The sequence below is a fragment of the Aquarana catesbeiana genome, linkage group LG11 (assembly GCF_042186555.1).
Source record: "Aquarana catesbeiana isolate 2022-GZ linkage group LG11, ASM4218655v1, whole genome shotgun sequence".
Lineage (NCBI taxonomy): Eukaryota > Metazoa > Chordata > Amphibia > Anura > Ranidae > Aquarana > Aquarana catesbeiana.
Genome location: NC_133334.1, coordinates 253,963,754 through 253,985,508, shown reverse-complemented (window position 1 = coordinate 253,985,508; position 21,755 = coordinate 253,963,754). Strand labels below are relative to the sequence as shown.

General features: G+C 46.5%; 1 protein-coding gene across 1 annotated transcript; it reads left to right on the top strand.

The window, feature by feature from the left end:
- Positions 1-219: 219 nt before the first annotated feature.
- Positions 220-20,311, top strand: PDPR (pyruvate dehydrogenase phosphatase regulatory subunit). Its single transcript, XM_073605664.1, has 18 exons — positions 220-372; positions 3,139-3,387; positions 3,652-3,785; positions 5,240-5,321; positions 5,403-5,566; positions 6,906-7,027; positions 8,676-8,793; positions 10,295-10,444; positions 11,092-11,284; positions 11,408-11,532; positions 12,182-12,337; positions 13,156-13,289; positions 15,094-15,242; positions 16,258-16,370; positions 16,626-16,720; positions 16,803-16,892; positions 17,837-18,019; positions 18,668-20,311. Exons 2-18 carry the CDS (start codon positions 3,173-3,175, stop codon positions 19,037-19,039), a joined length of 2,595 nt encoding a protein of 864 aa, XP_073461765.1. The 5' UTR covers positions 220-372; positions 3,139-3,172; the 3' UTR covers positions 19,040-20,311.
- The last annotated feature ends 1,444 nt before the right edge of the window (positions 20,312-21,755 follow it).

Genomic DNA, 21,755 nt, shown 5'->3' with positions numbered 1-21,755 from the left:
GGGCGCTATACTGCTAAAGTGACAACAGCTTCACTCTATTCACACAGCAGCGCTCACTGTACAAACCGTCAGACGGGTCATTCGTTGGCTCCGCCCCCTACACAGACAGGTTACATTGTATCCCCAACGACCCCGCCTTCTTCGCTGATTGGATGCGGCGTCTTCCCGGGATAGGTAGCTTGCGCACCACGTGCGACCACTAAACACAGCCGGGGAGGGCGGGTCCGGTACGCGCTTTCTGATTGGCCGGCTAGGGAGCGGCCTGCGTGAGGACGGCCGTAGCGGTGACGTCACGATCCGGGGTTCCGAGTTCTGTGAGGAGACGGAGCAGAGAGGTCAGAGGTCACAGCGAGAGTCCGCCTGGCCCCGAGGGTGAGTGACCCGCTGAGGGAGGGCGATGTGAAGCTGCCCGGACCGTTCACTGCCCCCTCCTCTCCAGTATTTATGGGGGGTGGCTTCTCCCTTCATAAAGAAGACCTGTCACCCATCTGTACTGTGTGTGTATATATATATATATATATGTGTGTGTATATACCCCCCCCCCATTATATATATCAGTGGGAGGGTTGGGGAGCTCAGAGATCTGACCCTCCATATAGAGGACTTGTCACCCCTCTGTACTGTCACATGGGGGGGGAGGGGAGTGTCCGCTCCTCTATACTTGTGTTAGGAAGCATTAAAACCATGACAGAGACCCCCCTATATACATCACACAGGGTGTAGAGATGACTATCCTGTCACATGACCTGTAATTGGGTGTCTCGAGTCTCCTCCCTTATTGGGTCACATGACCTGTATTGGGTGTCCTGGGGACTCCTCCTATATTGGGTCACATGACCTGTATTGGGTGTCCTGAGGAACCCTCCCATTTTGGGTCACATGACCTGTATTGGATGTCTCAGGGACTCCTCCCATTTTGGGTCACATGACCTGTATTGGGTGTCTTGGGGACTCCTCGGGTCACATGACCTGTAATTGGGTGTCTCGGGGGACTCCTCCCATAATGGGTCACATGACCTGTATTGTGTGTCTCGGGGACTCCTCCCATTTTGGGTCACATGACCTGTCTCGGGGGACTCCTCCCTTATTGGGTCACATGTCCTGTATTGGGTGTCTCGGGGACTCCTCCCATATTGGATCACATGACCTGTATTGGGTGTCTCGGGGACTCCTCCCATATTGGATCACATGACTTGTATTGGATGTCTCGGGGACTCCTCCCATATTGGGTCACATGACCTGTATTGGGTGTCCTGGGGACTCCTCCTATATTGGGTCACATGACCTGTAATTGGGTGTCTCGGGGGACTCCTCCCATATAGGGTCACATGACCTGTATCGGTTGTCTCAGGGGACTCCTCCCATATTGGGTCACATGACCTGTATTGTGTGTCTCGGGGGACTCCTCCCATATTGGGTCACATGACCTGTCTCGGGGGACTCCTCCCATATTGTCACATGACCTCTAATTGGGTGTCTCGGGGACTCCTCCCATATTGGGTCACATGACCTCTAATTGGGTGTCTCGGGGACTCCTCCCATATCGGGTCACATGACCTGTATGGGTTGTCCCTATGGTCCCTCTGACATTTTTAGTTGTCAGACTGTTTTGTCATCTCTCCAGTGTAGATAAATCTGATATTAATGGACTCCGCTCAGCTCCTCCTCTTAGCTCTGTGTTGGGGTGACACAGAATGTGATGTGTATATAGAACCCCAACACAGATCTACAATAGAGGGGGACACCCCCACTGTGCATTGGAGAGCGCTGCCTTATAGTATGGGGCCGGGTCTGATATTCTGGGTGTTGAGGCAGAACTCCAGGCAGATATAAAACCCAAATCAATGAAGTTCTGTAATCATTATTACATCAATAAACAAGCGTTCTAAGTCCCCAAATATGACCTGGTATTAGCCTCTTATAGTCCCTTTACAGCAGAGCTCAGACTGGGAGAGGGAGATCCAGCACAAGGAGCCAATTAGTTCATGTGCTGACAAGAAGCATTCTGATAGAAGGAGAGAGCAGAGTCTTCTCCTTTCACTATCCAATCACAGTCTGGGGGTGGGTCCAGGATGACCTTGGCTCAGAGAAAGTTGGGTGAATGATGCTGACCATCAGTAAGGACATCTAGTGGCTGATAACATACTGGGGGGGTAATCTCTGGATTGAAGGGTAATATTTCATCAGAAGTTGGTTTTGTTATTTTACCTTTTAATGGGCTCTTGTTTGAAAATCAGTGAGAAATGGAATCTGAAATCTATATATTACACGGACTCTGGAGATTTAAGTAGGGGGCCATCCTCAGGGGTCACCATATTGCATGGCCATTCACCCAGTGACAGTGCATCTATATTCAATCTGTGTGAATGGGGCAACAAAATAAATAAACAAATGTTATTAGGCAATTTCCTGTACTGGATGAAATGCTTTTCATTGATATATAAAAGAATATAATGTCTCCGGCCACTAGATGGTGCCAAGTATCCTAGGAAATTCCTATGATACTTAGTGCCATCTAGTGGCCAAATTAGGTATTTTCTCATTTAAATCAAGGGAACTATTTGTCCAGCACAGGGAATAGCCTAATAACATTAGTTTTTTTTTTTTTTTTTTGTCCTATTTACACGGAACGAGTGTGCGTGCACTTTCACAGGGCAAATAGCTATTCAAATTTTTATAAAGACACCTCATTGTGGTACATTGTTGTTATCTTGGCATGAACATCAGATTGTTGGGTCACCTCTGTCATTGTTATCAGTGCGTGTTGCACCTCCCCCAATCTGTCAGAAGCAGAGGAGAAAATCGCCATCACTTCCATGTTAGAAGTTGTATCTCTCGTCATTGTATATAGTAGTATAGCCTGTGCTGTGGTTGGGTGATTTGGGTGTGTCTCTGACTTTATTTGGGGCCTGAGATCTACAGCCATGGTGGGGGAGGGGTGGTGGTAGTTGATACTCTCACCAAGCTCTGTAGTCACTGGTGTCAGCTCTGCGATGGTGTCACCTCAAGGTTGGTGTGTCATTGGTGGGACACATATAGTAACAGATGTGACTCCCTCTGTCCTCTAGGATTTTACTCTTGGGGGAGGGGAGGGAGTCTTTCTACATGTTCACTCATCTTGTCCTTCTCCTTCTGCAGATCCCGCGGTGGAATCCTCCTCTGAGCCTCCACAATGCACGCCCGCCTACTGGCAGATTTCCGCAGCCACATAAGATGGCGGGGCTGGCGGTGCGTGTGTGCACAACAGCGCTCGGCCTCCACGGAAGTCCAGCCCCTTCCCCCTCGGGCCCAAGTGGTCATCTGTGGAGGCGGCATCATGGGGGCATCTGTGGCCTACCACCTGACTAAGCTGGGCTGGCATGATATCCTGCTACTAGAACAGGGCAGGTAAGTGAGGGCGCCCTCTGCTGGCATAGTTTTATTTCCTTTTCTCTTATTGGCTGCAGTACAACCCAATCCTGAGAACTTCACAAAACACAGCAAACTTTTCCTGTTTACAGGGAACTCTCCGATTTCTATCTCACCCGAATTCTGGGTGTTTGACTCCTCCCCTTGTCCCTGACCCCTCCCATAATTCTGCAGCATAACAGCAGATTGCTAATCGTATGAAAATCTGCTCCTGCTCTAATCCGGGTCTCCTGATTCTTGCAGGTTGGGAGCCGGTTCCACGCGGTTCTGTGCCGGGGCAGTGAGTACCGTCAAACACATCTCTATAGAGACTGAAATGGCCGAATATTCCAACAAACTTTACCAGCAGCTGGAGGCGGAGACAGGAGTGCCGACAGGTGAGCCGGAGATTAGAATGTAGACATCAAGAAAAGTGTAGAAAGTATTGGTGATACATTGTGTGCTGTCCCAGAACACTGACACTCAGAGACATCTGAACAATGTTTATAAACAATGTTACTTTATCTCTTGTCTGATCAATGTTTTTTTTAAACAATGTTACTTTCTATCTTGCTATCTCTTGACACGTACCTTAGAGGTGAGCCTGACGTGCAGAGGGAGGCCTCTGATCTCTCATACATCCCTGGCTCCGGAGTCACTGGAGTTGAGACAGTGACTTTAGGAGCACAGTGAGGTATGAGAACCTGCAGAGTTCTCTTGGCAGGAGATGATGGCAGCTGACAGAGACAGGAAACGGCTTAGGTGCTTTGGATGCAGGATACAGGTGCGCAGCAGATGCACACAGGTGCAAGACAGCAGGCAGGAGCAAGGTCAGACAAGCCAAGGTAATACACAGCAGATCAGTCAGGCAGGGAATGGTCAGAGTTCAGGCTGGGTTGGTAACAGAGGATCAGGCAGACAAGTAAACAGAGCAGGGTCAAGGAAGCCAGGGGTCAGGGCTGGAGACAGCAGTGAGGTCAGGAAGCTGGGTCAGTATTGGATCAGATGCAGGTTCAGGATCAGGTCACAGGGTAAAGCTGCAGATCAAACCGCAAACAACTAATGCAGCTGGAGCCCTTTTAAAGGCCACTGGGAGCCAAAGCAATGTCACTGTGCGTGATTTGCGCATGCGCATTGGCGCACGTCTGTTCACCGCTGGATTCCTGTTAGCCGGACTGCGCCTCTGTCAACCTTTGTGCCTCAGACCAGTTGCAGAACTATGAGCAGTGCGTTCATGACATCTCCTGTCTGACCAATGTTTATAAACAATGTTATATTGTATCTAACTCCTGGGTTGGGGGTTTGGGAAATCGAGTTAGGAGGAACTTTGGGTGTACGGAGAATTGTTGGGTAGTCTGTTGGGCAGAGCTGGGCTGGTGTTGGAGGACAATGAGCAGCTCAGGATTGATCTACTTCCTGCCAATCTCTGCCATGTATGTGCCATGAGACAAAGCTGCTTCTTGTGCGTCAGGAACTGAAACTGCTGAGCAGTGCATGAACTTTTTTTTGGAGGGAGTTTCACAATTTAATATTAACTCTTTATCATCAAGACCCAACACATTAACACATGAAATGCAGCACAGACTGGACTTTGTACAGACACTTAAGAAGCAAAATGCCTGTGTGAGAAACCTTAGATGGAAGCTGCCAGTTTCTGACTCCTAGGCTGCAGTGATACCACTTTTTCAGGTTCAGCTTTGCTGGCTGAGATGTGTGTTCAGCCTGTAGATGGGCAGCTTCTATCCCAGTCCTCTCATACAGGTGTTTGGCTGTAACATAACCTGTGATTTAAATTCTTGGAAACGTTCCTCCATGTTGTAGAAGCGTTTGCTGACTCCCCCTCTTTCTGCAGGGTACACCAGGGCGGGCACCATTCTCCTGGCTCAGACGCAGGACCGACTCATCTCTCTGCGGCGGATAGTGTCACGGCTGAGGTTAGGATGGCTCTGGCAACCGTCTTAATGTCTTAGAGCTGTTAATGAATGTAAAGCGATATCCTGTCTTTTTTTTTATAGGATGAAGGGAATACCATGCGAAATCATTACACCAAAGAGAGTAGGTGAACTCCATCCCCTCATTAATATTCATGATCTGGTCGGTGCCATGTATGTGCCAGAGGATGCTGTGGTGTCCACTTCGGATGTGACGCTTGCCATGGTGACCGCTGCACGAAGTAAAGGTGAGAGAGAACAAGGCAATATAAAATGCAGCTCGTTAATTTCCAGCTAATGAGGTCCATGTCGGGAAGAAGGGGGGCCTTGCTGGACAATAAAGGGAGTGCATTACAGTCTTCCATAGGACAGATTGTGATTGTACCAACCACAGGGAGATAAGTGCCCTCTAAGGAGCTACAAACCAAGCACAGGGAAGGAAGTGCCCTTTGAGGTGGTATAAATCAACCAAAAGGAAGGCAAGTGCCCTCCAACGGGATACAAACCACAGGGCGATAGGTGCCCTCCCAAACCACAGGGCGATAGGTGCCCTCCCACTAATCACAGAAAGGTAAGTGCCCTGTGAGGGGTACAAACAAACCACAGGGAGATAAGCGCCCCCCCAACCAATCACAGGGAGGTAGGTGCACTCAGAGGCAATACTAACCAGCCAAAGTGAGGTAGGTGCCCTTCAAGGGGGGTACAGCCAAGCATTGCTGTTATTGGGGCATCAGAGATCTTAGGATGATTGTTACCACTCAGTGATTCAAGAGACTGAATACATTGTGTATATCTAGACCGGAGTTTATAATTCAGTGAGTACATTGGTGTAAGAATTGGTGGCTACGCTAGTTGTGAGCCGGGAATTCAGTAAACTCCAACAATTTCTCAATAATTCCAGAGATGTGAATATTTAGTAAAACAATGATGTCTAAAGGGAGATGTAAACCCCAGTCTGTAAAATCTCATAGAAGATTTAGCATGTTGCTGACATTTCAAAAGTAATTTTCAGTCATTTTACATCTGCAGCTTTCATTATAATAATCCCTGGTGATCCTGCCACGGAGGTCCTTGTTCTGACACTTCCTGTTTTAAGGTGACAATGCTCTGTCCTTGTCTTCCCATTGTGTTTATGCGTTGTCACCTGTGATATGTGTATTAATGATTGGTTGCATTGGCTACATAGTATGGAAGGAGGATGAAGTGTCTCTGGGATGTATTGCAGCTGGCTACTCAGTATGGAAGGCGGATGAAACGTCTTTGGGATGCATAGTAGTTGGGCACATAATAGTATAGAAAGAGAAGGAAGCATTTCAGATGTATTGTAGTTGGGCACATAGTATAGAAGGAGGAGGAAGTGTCTCTTTGATGTGCTGTAGCTGGTTACCTAGACAAGTGTCTCTGCTCTTGATGACCATTGCTGCTTTTGTTGCCCAATCTGCCTTTCCTTTATGGCTCTCCCAGTGCAGTATGGGAGAATGAAAGGCAGAATCCAGTGCCTGGGGCAGACAGTTCTTCTTTCAAATATATAGATTGACATTATATGCAGATTGCACTGACCCCATTGTCCTCCCGTCTGTCTGCCAGGTGCTCAGGTCCATGAACTCACCACAGTCAACCACGTTCTGGTGGAGAAAGGTCATGTCAGCGGAGTGGATACAGACCGAGGCCAGGTCGAGTGCGAGTACTTTGTGAACTGCGCAGGACAGGTAATTGTGAAGTCTGCAAGTTTCTGAGTTATAAAAGTGTGGTCACTTAACCAGTTGGTGACCTGTCTATAGCAGATTCACTGCTACAGGGCGGCCTTTGTGTGCAGAATCACTATATATGTATATATATATATTTTATATATATATATATATATATATATATATATATATATATATAATATTATATTGTGTAATTCTGCACTTCTGGGTAGGGGGTGCCCCTCTTCTGCTGTGATTAGTCACAGCAGAAGCTGAGCAGCAGGTGCCGGCCATTGGATATCGGCCGACACCTGCTGACCGGAGCGGAAACGCACTGGACGGAGCTCTGCATTTGTAAGCCATGCAGAGCTTCATCCTGTCAGCAGGGATGTGATGTATTTTATTGCCTTGCCAAGCAGGGAATATAATCCATTACTTGCCCTAGTTAACCACTTCAGCCCCTGAAGGTTTATACCCCCCCCCTCTCCTGACCAGGCCATTTTTTTGCGATACGGCACTGCGTTGCTTTAACTGACAGTTGCGCGTTAGTGCGACGATGTACCCAAATAAGATTGATGTCCTTTTTTTTCCCACAAATAGAGCTTTCTTTTGGTGATATTTGATCACCTCAGTGGCTTTTATTTTTTTCGCTATAAACAAAAAAAGACAGACAATTTTGAAAACGAGGAAAAGAAACCAGTGTTCCTGATTAGCAAGAACACAAGATCTCCATATTCCCCACTGACAGAACAGTGATCTGCCTTGTTTACCAACAGACCACTGTTCTGTCAGCCTTGGAACGATCGCGGGGTGCCGGTGGAAATGGGGTTTGCCAGTCCCACTAAATGGCTCCCGCTGTGTCCAATCGCAGCAGGGGCAGTCCATAAGAGGTTAAAGCACCTAACTCAGTACACTAAAACACCTGGCTAGGCACACATTTAACCCTTTGATTGCCCCTAGATGTTTAACCCCTTCCCAGCCAGTGTCATTAGTACAGTGACAGTGCATATTTTTAGTACCGATCACTGTATTAGTGTCACTGGTTCCCACAAAGTGTCAGATTGTCCGCCGAAATATCGCAGTCCAGCTATAAGTCGCTGATTGCCGCCATTACTAGTATATAAAAAACACTATTCCAGTATATATACATCGTTTGCAGACTTTTGCGCAAACCAGTCAATATACACTTATTGGGATTTTTTTTTTACCAAAAATATGTAGCACAATACATATTGGCCTAAATTTATGAAGAAATTCGTGTTTTTTTGTTTTTTTTTACATTTTGTTATTGGATATATTTTATAGCAGAAAGTAAGTTAAAAAAAAATGCAGAGATGATCAAATACCACCAAAAGCAGGCTCTATTTGTGGGAAAAAAATGACATAAATTTAATTTATGTACAGCGTCGCATGAAGGCGCAATTGTCAGTTAAAATAATGCAGTGAGTATTGCAAAAAAAATGGCCTGGTCATGAAGGGGGGGGGTACATTTTCCGGAGTCAAGTGACCAAAGGGGTCCTCAGTCCAAGACTATTGCGTTCTAGATCAAAAGTGACCATAGGGGAACATAGACAGAAGTGGAGTAATCTGATGGGAATAAAATGCAATGAAATGTTAGTGATGATGAGCTGGCGGTGTATAACCTGATCCTTGTGTTCTTCCATTGCAGTGGGCCTATGAGCTCGGCCTGTCCAATGAGGAGCCTGTCAGCATCCCGCTGCATGCCTGCGAACACTTCTACCTCCTGACCCGCCCCCTTGCCACGCCCCTGAGGGAGGGCACACCCAGTATGTATTCTCCACATCGCAGCTTCTTACACAAGTGAGGTCAGGTGACTGAGGAGCCAGGCAGATGTATCATAGCCACATCATTGCGCCATGTACATAGGAACGGCCTGCCGCATCGATGACATCACACCCTGTGTTCTCCACATTGTTGATAAGCGGATTGCAAATTTGACTTTGAGCCGGCCTCGTCTTTACAAGAATAAAAATTTGTTCTGTGTGAATGGGGCAATATTGAATGTTCACAGGCAATATTCTCTGAAGATCAAATGTGTGAATGAGGAAAATACTGAAATTATGACCACTAGATGAAGCTGAAAAGCATATTTATTTCCTATGGTAATCAGTGCTATCTAGTGGTTATAATGTGGTATTTTCCCTATTGTCCCTTTTACAATGAATACCATTCAATCTGCAGAGAATGTAGCCTGATAATTCACACATAATTGACATGCAGTTTCAATGGATGAACAGCAAGTTTTATTACTGTCATTAATATTCTTTTAGACATCCGGGCAAAAATGCTGGGCTGTAGTTATGACCTTTTTTCAAGTGATTGTAAAGTCTCGTCTTTTATCCTATAAAAATAACAAACATGTTATACTTACCTGCTTTGTTGTAGTGGATTTGCACAGAGCAGCCCGGATCCTCCTCTTCTCGGTTCCCTGTTCTGTGCTCCCGGCCCCTCCTTTCTGTTCATTGACCGCCACAGCAAGCAGCTTGCTATGGGGGCACCGAGCCGAGTCACAGCTCCCTGTGTCTATTCAGACATGGAGCCCTGACCTGGCCCCACCTCCTCTCCCTCCAGATTCGCTATCTGACTTTGATTGAGAGCAGCGGCAGCCAATGGCGCCCCTGCTGTGTCTCAGCCAATCAGGGAATGAGATTCTCGGACGGCTGAGACACTCGTGGACAGAGAGGGACCTCAGGTAAGAATTAGGGTATTGAGGGGAGGCTGCTGCATACAGAAGGCTTTTTGTCTTAATGCATAGAATGCATTAAGAAAAAAACCTTCTGCCTTTACAACCACTTTAAGCTTTCAGGAAGTGCATGCTTGTTCCAGGTCAGTGGTTTACCAGGAATTATACCCAGAGCCAGGATTACACCCCTTCCTCCATGTTCTACTCACCCACCCATGCTTCTTTGCCTTTTTTCCTGCTACCCTGGGTAGAATCCAGTGTCAGAACTTACCCAGCCAAAAGATGTCACTGCCCCTCCTCATGTGACAGTGTTCAGGCCTGGCAATTGGCTGTTCATTGCTGAGCACTGTCATACGTGGGAGGTCACATGCGCCCCATGCCCGGAAACCTTGCTCTGTTTGTGAGGGTCTCATCAAAAAGGGAGGAAGCAAGAGTGTCCTGACTGGTAGGTAATAAGTTACTGGTGGGGGGAGCAATCAGCAGACGGGATCTTTTTAAAGAAACGCTGCAAGTCTGTCAAAGATCATCTGCAGTTCCCAGCGGCATCATGGGTAACATCTCACACTCGTGTTTTTTGTCCTCAGCTGTAGTGGATCCAGACGGCAGGATTTACATCCGCAACTGGCAAGGTGGAATCCTGTCTGGAGGATTCGAGAAGAACCCCAAACCCATCTTCACTGAGGGACGCAACCAGCTGGAGATTCAGAACCTGCAGGAGGACTGGGACCATTTCGGTAAACCCATACTTTCTCTTGTCCATGAAGGGTGATAGAAGAACCCCTGGAGTCCTGAAGGCTTGCAGTTTAGGAATTATCCTGTGATATCACCTCCACAAAGCCTGATGAAGGGGAATCCAATGTATTGTTATTTCCTGATTTGGATGTTTGTGTCCTATTGGAAGTGAGGATGGACGCTGTTAGGATGTGGAGGTGTCAGGGGAGGCATTCGGAAGTGGAAGCACTGTGGAGGTGCAGGGAAAGGAATTCTGAGTGAGAGGAGTTGCAGAGAGGGAGGTGTAGAGATGCAGGGAAAGGGCTGCAAAAGTGCAGAAGAAGAGGGATTCCGAAGTGCATCAGGGAGAGGGGTGGAGGTGCAGAGGGAGGAGTGCAGAGGCAAAAGAGGAGGGAATAAAAGGTGCTGTAGGAGGGATTAGAAGGTGCAGAGGCACAAGAGGAGGGATTTGGAAGTGCAGAAGGAGGGGTGCAGAGGCGCAAAAGGAGGGATTTGGCGGTGCAGAGGCACAAGAGGAGGGATTTGGAAGTGCAGAGGGAGGGGTGCAGAAGCGCAGGAGGAGAAGTGTGGAGATGCAGGAGGCACAAGGGAGGGATGCAAGTTGTGGTCTTTGGGCTTTTTTTTTTACTTATCTCTGACTTGTTTGCAGAGCCTCTACTTAGCGCTCTGCTGCGTCGGATGCCATCCCTGGAAGCACTGGAAATCTTACGCCTTGTCAATTGTCCAGAGTCCTTCACACCCGATATGCGGTGTGTGATGGGTGAGAGCCCTACGCTATGCAAGTATTTTGTGCTGGCCGGGATGAACTCTCAGGGTTGCTCACTGGGAGGCGGTGCTGGCAGGTGCGTACCGCTTGTAAATTCCTCTCTCATTTCTTGTACCCCCTGCTCCCAGTGTGGTTACTGATGTGTCCAAAGTATGAGATTCCTGCAGCCAGCTCTGACGTTTGTCCTCTTAATTCCCAGGTTTCTTGCAGAATGGATGGTCCACGGTTACCCTCAAGATAACGTATGGCCTCTGGACATCAAGCGTTTTGGGGCCCTTCAGAGCAGCAGGACCTTCTTGCGGCACAGAGTGATGGAGGTTATGCGTAAGTATGTAGGGTAAACACGCATAGAATGGTCACGTGACCATTTCTCAATCACGTCTGCATCTAAGGAGTTTAGTGATTGGAGAGTTTTGTTGGCTGACCTCCGCTTATATGCTGCATGTTTCCTAATTTCACTGCTAAAATCAATTCCAAAACAATTGTGCCATTATAAGGAGTGCTGAGGCTCCTCCCACCTTTTGTAGAGATCTGGTCAGAACTGATATTTCCAGGATAGGCAACAGCAAAATAATAATTAGAACCTTGGCCCCACTAAGGAATATTGACGATACACCGAATAGCAGAGAGTTATGTCTTGCGTCCTTCATCTCTGAACCATGAGATCCCTTAGGCCCCTTTCACACTTGTACGACTTTGCAGTAGTCGCATGACAAGTCGTACCCCATGATTTCCAATAAATACCATTCATATCTGTGCGACTTCAAAGTAATCTCTGCATTACTTTGTTCTGACTTTGATACAATTTGAAGTCCATAGATCATAAGATTACACAGGCATTTCTTATTCGCATCAAAATTGTGCGTCTTTCAGGTTGCACAGGTGTGAAAGGAGCCTTAGTGTGTGGGCACTTTAAGAAATCACAAATTCCTCTTAACCGTTGTCTTGAAATTTCTCATCTGACCTCTTCCAGCACTGATCTATGATCTAAAAGTGCCACGATGGGACTTCCAGACTGGACGGCAGCTGCGCACCTCCCCCCTCTATGACCGACTGGATACCCAGGGGGCCCGATGGATGGAAAAGCATGGCTTTGAGAGGGCCAAATATTTTGTACCTCCTGGAAAAGGTGAGATGCACCAATAGTTGTTCTCCTTCCTCAGGGGTTGCATAACTGTAGTTGTACTAAGATGGGGCATGTGGTTCTCACAGATCCCTAAGCAGAGAGCTGCTGCCTGTCAATCATCAGCTCTCCTCTCTGCAACTCCACACTCCCTGGAGCGCTGAGCTGTGGAGGGGCGGGGAGCGGGCCGTCTCAGACTCTCAGCGGTTTGCTGAGAGCCTGAGACGGGCATCAGTCCAGGCACCTGGGAGATCCAGACTTCCATTGTCGGGATGACTCGGTGCCTGGACTGATTCCTGTGACGTCAGCAGAGAGCGGACTTCAGTCCGCTCTCTGTTGAAAACGGGTCACAAAAGTGCATAACGAATTGCACTCCTGTGACCCATAAGAGAAGCCCAGCCAAACAAGCTCAGGCTGGACTTCTCCTTTAAACAGTTCAATGCAACACCAACCCATACGGATGTGTGAACTGGCATTTAAGGTGGTTAAGTATATTAGAGGGTCAGTAAGGCCCAATCTAAATCTCCTGGGGGGTAGTGTTCAACCCATGGGGGTAAAGACTTGTTCAAACCTTTGCATAACATCACTTAGGATCGCAGCCATCTTCTCGGCTGCCATGGTTTAGCTAATATTTTGTATAGCTGCAGGTGGTAAAATTGTGAATTTGGACTTTCTGCTGGTCTTACAGCTGCACCGTGAATTTTATTTACAGCCATTAAGCTTCAATTTGGCATTTGCTAAACAGTCTTTAAGGCCCCTCCTACCACTCAAGGTACCATATCAGGTAGGCGGAGTCACTGATTAGTGCCATTCTTTATCTGCAGATCTGCTGGCCCTGGATCAAAGTAAAACCTTCTACAAGCCGGACTGGTTCGATATTGTCGGCTCAGAGGTGAAGTGCTGTAAGGAGGCCGTGTGCGTCATCGACATGTCATCCTTCACTAAGTTTGAGATCAGTGTGAGTTTCCTCCCCCCCACCGCGCTCACATCTCTATACGCACTTTGTGTCTGTTTGCTGATTCGTCTTTTTCTTTCTTTCTGTGCCGTCTCGCTCTCTAGATTCATGTAAGTCATTATTTTCAGCTGTAAATGTTCTCCCCCCCCCCCCCCATACTTCCTCCTCTCATTTCCTCCTCATTGGTTCTCGCTTCTCGGTGTAAAAACATGCAGGACACACCAAACATTGTATCATTTGCATATTATTGGGTGTCACAATTGAAGCCTTTTAGATTGTTAAAGACTGAATGCGTTTCCTCCTCATTGTTTATATATATATATTACTTATAGCAGGGTCTCCAACCTACCCGGCCCGCAGCTAAGGTCAGTGGGGGTCTCTCGACGTGCACAGACTGAGGATTCCGGTAGCAGAGACTGTTCATGATTTTCAATTCAACTCCCCTCTGCAGTCTCCAGCTCAGGTTCCCCCTGATGTTATCATCTCCGCACTGGTTGTTAGGACCACTGCAAATCATGCCAACATTCATAGGACAGAACTTCCTCCATCCAGACCTGCTCAGCCTCCCGGTTACCACCCTGCAGCCACAGCCCCACCTACATTAGTATGGAGTACACTGAAAAGGGACTCTGATGTAGCAGGGGTTTAATGAGAGCCCTGATGTGAGGGGGAAACTGATGGGAACCCCAATGTAAAGGGGAACTCTGATGCAGGGCCATGATGTAAGGGGTGCAGGTCTCCGATGAGGACCCCAATGTAAGTGGGGACTGATGTAAGAAAGGCTCTAAGACAGACACTGATGTATAGGAGACTCTGATTGGGACCCTGATATAAAGGGACTTTGATCCTGATGTAAGGAGGGCTTCTGATGGCAGGCCCTGATGTAAGGAGAAAATCTGAAGTAAGGGGCCACCCTAATGTAAGATGGGACTCTGATGTAAGAAAGGCTCTGATGTGGGGACAATGTTGTAAGGGGAACTCTGACGAGGACCCTGATATAGGGGGCGACTCTGATGTAGGAAGGGCTCTGATGGGGACACTGGTGTAAGGGGGAACTTTGATAGAGACCCTAAAGTAAGGGGAACTCTAATGGAGACCCCGATGTAAGGGTGACTCTGATGGAGATACTGATGGGGATTTTTTTTTCTGCCCATGAATTACTGCGAAATATACAATGTGGCCCTCACACTGAAAGGTTTGGAGACCCCTGACTTCTGAAGATTGCCTGTCATGTTCTCACTTTTGCACAGTGCTTTCTGTGCTACCAGCAAACCTTGATCAGTCTTCTAGCTGACTCGTGGATGAGACCCAGTTTAGGAGAGTTGGCCCAATTCTGGATCTGGGGCTTTTGAGAATAATCCATTTAGCAACACTGCCAGTGACATCACCACCCTGGGAACACGAGGCATAAGCTGTTTAATTGTGAAAGACATGGGAATATCTCTTTACCCTGGTTTCACATCAGATTGGGAGCAAAACATGACCATTACTTTCCACTATTACTGTTCTGAAATCAGCCCCATTTGCATATATGCAGATAGCCTGGAGATGCTCCCTATTGGCAGAGGGGTCATGTTGACAGATTGGGCTTTATGGGTCCACACAGCACACTAGGCATGGTGAAGTCTACAAGTTAATGACCTGTTCTCTTAATTCTTGTCTCTGTTGCACCCTCATTATCCGACTAATCTTTCCACCTAGTTTCTCCCCCACGTGTGCACAGGCTGGGATTCTGATAGGTCACTTCTGGTTCAGGGGCCATATTCTATTCTTTGTGTGCAGTAATAATATGTGACATGTCTGTCAGTCTCCAGGGGACCAGGCGCTGGATATCCTGCAGTATCTCTTCTCCAATGATCTGGATGTCCCCGTGGGGCACATAGTTCACACCGGGATGCTGAATGAGCGTGGAGGATATGAGAATGACTGCAGTATGGTGCGGCTCAATAAGCGCAGGTGAGAGGCTCTTCTCCTATGTGACAGAGCGGACTTACTGACAACCAAAGTCTAAATGAAACCTATTGGGGAGCTGATTGTAAAAGCTGTAATTACTCTTTACCATATTAAATATGACCTCCATTCTTCTTCAGTCTTGCACAGCTGAACAGGCTTCTCTCCTGTACGAGAATTACCTACTCTGATTTCAGTGCACACCGTGAGCGTCTCACAATGTGCATTAGAAGCTGCAGCAAGTCATATAGAGCCCTCATTTCAGATTAAGCAGATTAAACTTCAGTTTTAAGAATTGTTGATTGGGAGGACTCCGGTATCTAAAGCCAGATTTTTGAGTTTCACTTTCTGTCCTAGTTAAAAAAACAAAACAAAAAAAAAAACTTTACTTTTCTCCCAGTAGGGAGATTTCTCTTCACTTCCTGTCCTAATGATACAACAGATAATATCTAAAAAGTGAAACGATTTCCCCATCTAATCCTTTTCTGTTACAATGTGGATTCCCTTTAAATTCTGTCTTGTGACATGACATCAGGACAAATAGAGAGTGTGAATCCCACCCAGCAGGGACCTCGCCGATAATAAAAACCTGGCAGGTATCTGACTTTGGAGTGTGCAGAATGAATGCTCTATTGGCACTGTCATTTCTGTTTTCAGCCACTAGGTGGGGCTGGATGTTCTCTTTAGTGAGCTCTATGCAGTTGTAATGTACAAAACAATAGAAAACAAATAGGCAATTACAGCTTCCAACTTTGCATTCTTTTGTGAATGTTTATGGAACATGTATGCTTGAATGCGTTCAAATAAAACTTCTGATTTATTAAAAAAAACTGGCAGGGGTTCTAATCTTTCTTTATTTAAGTTAAGGAATAATAACAAATAAATATATATATTATAATATAAATTATATTGCATTCCAAGCTGAGTGCGGTCTTATGGGTTGGGCCAGGACTGGAGGACAGGTCACAGTATTGTGAAATAAATGTGTGTCTCACTAAGATGACTTGTCCTTTTCTTGCAGATTCTTCATGATCTCCCCTACAGATCAGCAGGTCCATTGCTGGTCTTGGTTGAAGCAGCACATGCCCAGTGACAGTGACTTACTGCTGGAGGACGTCACCTGGAAGTACACCGGTATGGCACACCACGTTTTATGAAGCTGATGTCATTGGGGGCGTTTCCCACTGTGTTGGCTTCTTGTATGAAACTTTAAGCTTTTTGTACATTTTGTGAAGTACAAAACTTTTGGTGACTCACTTTTAATAAAAAAATAAATCAGATGCTATAGATCACTCATATAGTATAAATGGGGCTCAGGGGATGCTACTTACCTCCATGTACTCAGGGATCTCACTTCTGCCTCCATTCATCATGGCTCTTGTTTTGCAGCTCTGAACCTGATTGGTCCACGTGCCATGGATGTACTGTCTGAGCTGTCCTACACTCCCATGACACCCGACCATTTCCCATCTATGTTCTGTAAGGTGAGGCGAGGGGCGGGCGTGTCATCTCTGATTCAGGACTTGCTGTCTGTTCCCTAAGCATCATGTCTTTATTCCTGTACAGGAGATGAGTGTGGGCTACGCGAACGGTATCCGCGTCATGAGTATGACCCATACCGGAGAGCCGGGGTTCACGCTGTACATTCCCATCGAGGTGAGTTCTGGTGACCCATCTCTGTGTGTGCCCCCCCCCCCCTTCCCAGACACCCATAGGACACCAATCACTGCAGTCTTATTATGACTTGTTTACATTTTATACAGTTTCTGTAACCAATTTTTGTCTCTTTTTACCATGTTTCCATTGAAGAGAAATGGGAAAAAATCTGGTTTTGTAAAATAGAGATTCCCAATTTATAAAGATTTTCTGACAGTTAGGCCTGGTTTGCACTAGTGCGACTTGCGTTGCACAGAATCTCATGACAAGGGAAATCATATTATTTTCAATGGTGCCCGCCCTGGTCTATGCGACTCAGAACGGTGCGATTTTGGAAAAGGTTCCTGCACGACTTTAGTGCGATTTACAGTGTGACTTGGCCCCAGAGAATATGCAAAGTCACGCCACATAATCACACTGTATATCGCATCCAAGTCGCTTTGCAGTAGTATGAACCGAGTTTTTAAGACTTGTGGGAAAAAATATATCTAGCAGCTAACCTCATTTCTTTGCAAGCCTGCTGTCCCGCCATGTCTACTGAGACAGCCACTCAGTGTCTGAAATTTCCTGCTATAGGATGGCTAGGCTGCCTTGCAGAGTCCCCCTGGAGCCCCTATGTAGCCACCCGTACATGCATATTCCTGTCTGGGACTAGTGCTAACACTCAGTGGCAGGCAGCTGCCAAGAATGCATTCCTGTCCACTCCCTGCATTCTAAGCCACTCGCCTGCCCCTCTTCCAGGCTTGACAGCAGCTTTTATGCCCTTCCTGCATATTAAGCTACTCCTTTGCCCCTCCTGTAGTCTTTCACTGACAGCGGCTACCATGACTCAATGCATTCCAAGTCACTCCCCACCTCTCCTGCAGGCTTTGATTGATGGCGGCTATGGGGGAGTTTAGTTTGTACCTCTTTTATATCTCACTTGTTGCTTTTCTTCTACCCAGTATGCATTACACGTCTATAATGAAATAATAAGTGTGGGACAGAAGTATGGAATCCGTAATGCCGGTTACTACGCCCTGAGGAGTCTACGCATTGAGAAATTCTTCGCCTTCTGGGGTCAGGACCTAGACGCCTTCACCACCCCGATGGAATGTGGGCGTGAATTCCGAGTCAAGTTGGACAAGGTATCTGTCTTTTTGTGCCTAATTTCTGGTATAGTTTTGGGTTAAATGACCCAAAGGTTCTTTGACCTCCTCATGCACACTGGGCCAGTGTGTAAGATCCCAGCATTTAGGTGCAGGTGAAAGGCATTTTTTTTCTGAGTATAGTATATCGATAGTCTTTAGCACCACTCGGTGCACCATCCAGTGACAGCAGCTTTCTGTCTCTCTTGTACTTTTACTAGCTGCTGGACGGTGCGCCTGTGCTTTCCACCCACACCTAAATGCCGGAGTCGCATGCATCGGCCAAACATCCCCAGTGTACATGGGCCTTCTAGCTCCCACATTATTTTGGAGGATATTGTGGAAGAGTTGTGGACAGTTATGTCATCTCCATCCACTGTATTATTCCTTGTGTTTTTCCATCAGCTAGCTTGACCATTTCCTGTCTTCATGTTTCCAGAATTTCTATAACTTTGGTGTTTTGTTACTTTTTTGCTGTTAATTTTTGAAGAGATGAAAATTGTGGAAGTGACATGGGATTGCACCGCCAGAACTCTGCAGCTTGTATGGTGCATCCTCAGTGGTGTCAGAACAGCGGTCTGGGGGAAGAGAAGTAGTTGGTTGTGCTGTAAGACTAATTCTCATTATGTTGTTCTGTTCTCCCTGCAGGGATATGACTTCATTGGCCGGGACGCCTTGCTGCAGCAGCGGGAAGAGGGCATCTCAAAACGGTTCACTATGTTCATCTTGGAAGATCATGACACAGACCTGGACTTGTGGCCCTGGTGGGGGGAGCCCATCTACCGCAATGGGGAACTTGTGGGCAAGACCACCAGCAGTGCCTATAGCTACACTCTGGGCAGACACGTTTGCCTGGGCTTCATTAACGGCCAGAACCCCGTCACCCCCGAGTTCATCAACCGAGGACAGTATGAAATAGAAATCGCTGGACAAAGATTCCAGGCCAAAGCCAAGCTTTACCCTTTCAGTTCGCTGTTTACCCAGAGACGCCGGAAAGAAGACCTGGAAATGGGGTACTGAGTTGGCTTTGGGCTCGCCGACAGACACACTGAGCTGGAAGAAGGGGTATGCAGAGCTGCGGATCGGCACGGAGATGTTATGAGCACAATCTTGGCCTCTGCTCCCCCTTGTGAAGTACGGAGCATGTTCATAAATCCTTCTAAGGTCAGAGACCAGCAGGGAGCTGCCATCCTAAAATTTGGCCCCTGGGAGCCAGACAGTGATTGCTGAATATGATTGGCTCACTGATGAGCACAGAGTGTGAATAATACACCTGCAGCAGCTGTGAGTTCACCATACAAAGTTCAAGACGTCCACAGCACTCTTCTGTGCGTAATTTCCAGCCTTGCGCAATTACCTCTGCAGATGCCAAGAGGAACACCATAGGGCTGATGCCATTTTGCAGCTAGAACTCCATTTTTATGAAAATCCTTTTCAGACAAAGTGTGTTGGAATGTCAGCCAGCTATGATTGTAAAGGGGAAACCCTCACTGTCCATACCATGGCGACATTTTGATATCCTTCTGCATCAGTTAATGGCTCCCAATCATTGCTCTGTAATCTTCTCTGTTATTCAGTAATTACATTCAATACAACTTCACTGTGCTCTGGGGCTCTGCTGGGCAGTTTCTCCCCATTCCTGGCTCGGCTGTGACTGGCTGAGAGTTCAGCTTTGCAGCCGAGTGACTGCTGTCCCCATCTTTATCTGTATAGATCTATGGAGGGTTTAGTCACTTAGCTGAAAAAGCCAAGGTCAGCCAGTCATAGCTATACCTGGGTGGAAGCAATGGTCAGCAGTAAAGGCTTCAGGCTACTACTATTGAAGGAGCCAGCCTTTTTCTGACATTTTGTTGTGTACAAGTAAAAAAAATCTGTATTTTTTTTGCTAGAAAATTACTTAGAACACCCAAACATTATTTATTTTTTCCTTTAGCAGAGACCCTAGAGAATAAAATGGTGGTCATTGCAATTGTTTGTCACACGGTTTTTCAAATGCAATTTTTGGGGGAAAAAATACACTTTAATGAATTGAAAAAAAAAAAAAAAACTGAATATATACCAATTCTTTTGAATAACATGAAAGATGATGTTACTCCGAGTAAAAAGATACCCAAGATGTCATGCTTTAACCTTGCACATGCTCGTGGAATGGTGCCAAACTACGGTACTTAAAAATCTCCATAGAAGACACTTTAAACATTTTTGCAGGTTACCAATTTAGAGTTACAGAGGAGGTCTAATGCTAGAATTATCGCTCTCGCTCTGACGTTTGCAGCAATGCCTGCAAGTGGTGTGGTGGGCGTGACCTACATATGGAATCACTACTGCGCATGAGCACACGGGGGCGCTTAAAATTTTCTTTCCTTTTTTTTTTTTTTTTTCACTGTCCCTTTTAAAAAAAATAAATGAAATTTGATCACTTTTATTGCTATCACAAGGAGTATAAACATCCCTTGCAATAAAAAATACAGCATGAAAGGTACTCTATGGAGAGATCTGGGGTCTAAAAGACCTCAAATTACTCCTTTAACGTTAACAGCAAAAGATCAACAACAAAACTTTTGCTTTTAAGAAAAAAAAATATATATATGTTTACATGGCCCCGGAACCGGAAGTGACATCATGACGTTGCTCCAGTCCTCAAAGGACATGGAGATGAGTGGTGGCCATCTTGCCATCGCTTATCTCTATGGGAAAACATTGCCAACGCAGGTTGGTTCCCGGGCTCAGCGATTGGCAACATAAGCCCGAGAAGCGGCGGGATGGGGGGGCGCCTCTCACCTGCCACTTCTAAAAGTAATCCTGCGGCCAATCCGCCACAGAGGCCCATTTAATCTGAAAGCTGGCTGCCTAAGGGAAAAGAAAATACCTGGGTTTTGGCATCTAGCTGCAGCCATAACCCCAGTATTTAACGTCAAATTCATGATGTAAATTTCCAGTTAGGCAGTCGGCAAATTGTTAACTGACCAAACATGCTCCAAAAATGTGGCAAGCAAGATTTTTTACACCGCAACGGAAGTGCAACACCCAGTGTGAACAAATACATAGAATTTAAAGGGAAACCTTTTTCTTGAGCTTTTCTTTTGTTTTTTTTTTTTTGTTTTTTTTATTGTAAAAGTGCTTCAAAAACTCCTAAGTTCTGTAAAGAAAGTAACCCCTTCATGTGTATGACTCCCTGTATTCCTCCACATCAGAGGACGTCAGTATCAGAGCTTGGCACAAGTTTGCAAACATTTCACACATATTCCTAGATTCCATGATGAGGTTTCCTCACTTAGCAGCCATAACTCCGCTAAGACCAGTTTTTCTATTTTTGATCAAAGTTTAATCACGGCGGGTCTTCGCAGCTCACAGAAAAGCTGCCCTTTCATCTGAGCTTCTGGTGTCACATGTGTAGGAGGATGTTTCAATAGAATGGCCATATTGGACAGCGGTCCCTCCCTGCTGACAGCGGTCCCTCCCTGCTGAGTTCCTGAAGGGCTGTAAAGACCTGGCAGTAATGGAACTCCTTCCAAAAAGGAAGAAAGAGCATTGTTGGCCACAAGACTTAATCCATAATGTTTACTCACACTTACTTTTATTATACCGTTTTTCAATTTAATTTTTAAATCCGTGACCGCTGCCGCTGAGAATGTCCTGAAACCAAACCGAACTTGGACTGCAGATAATGCACTTTAATTGTTGGACACGGTCCTTTGAAAGCACTGAACGCACCATCCGGTGTCGTGGACCTGAC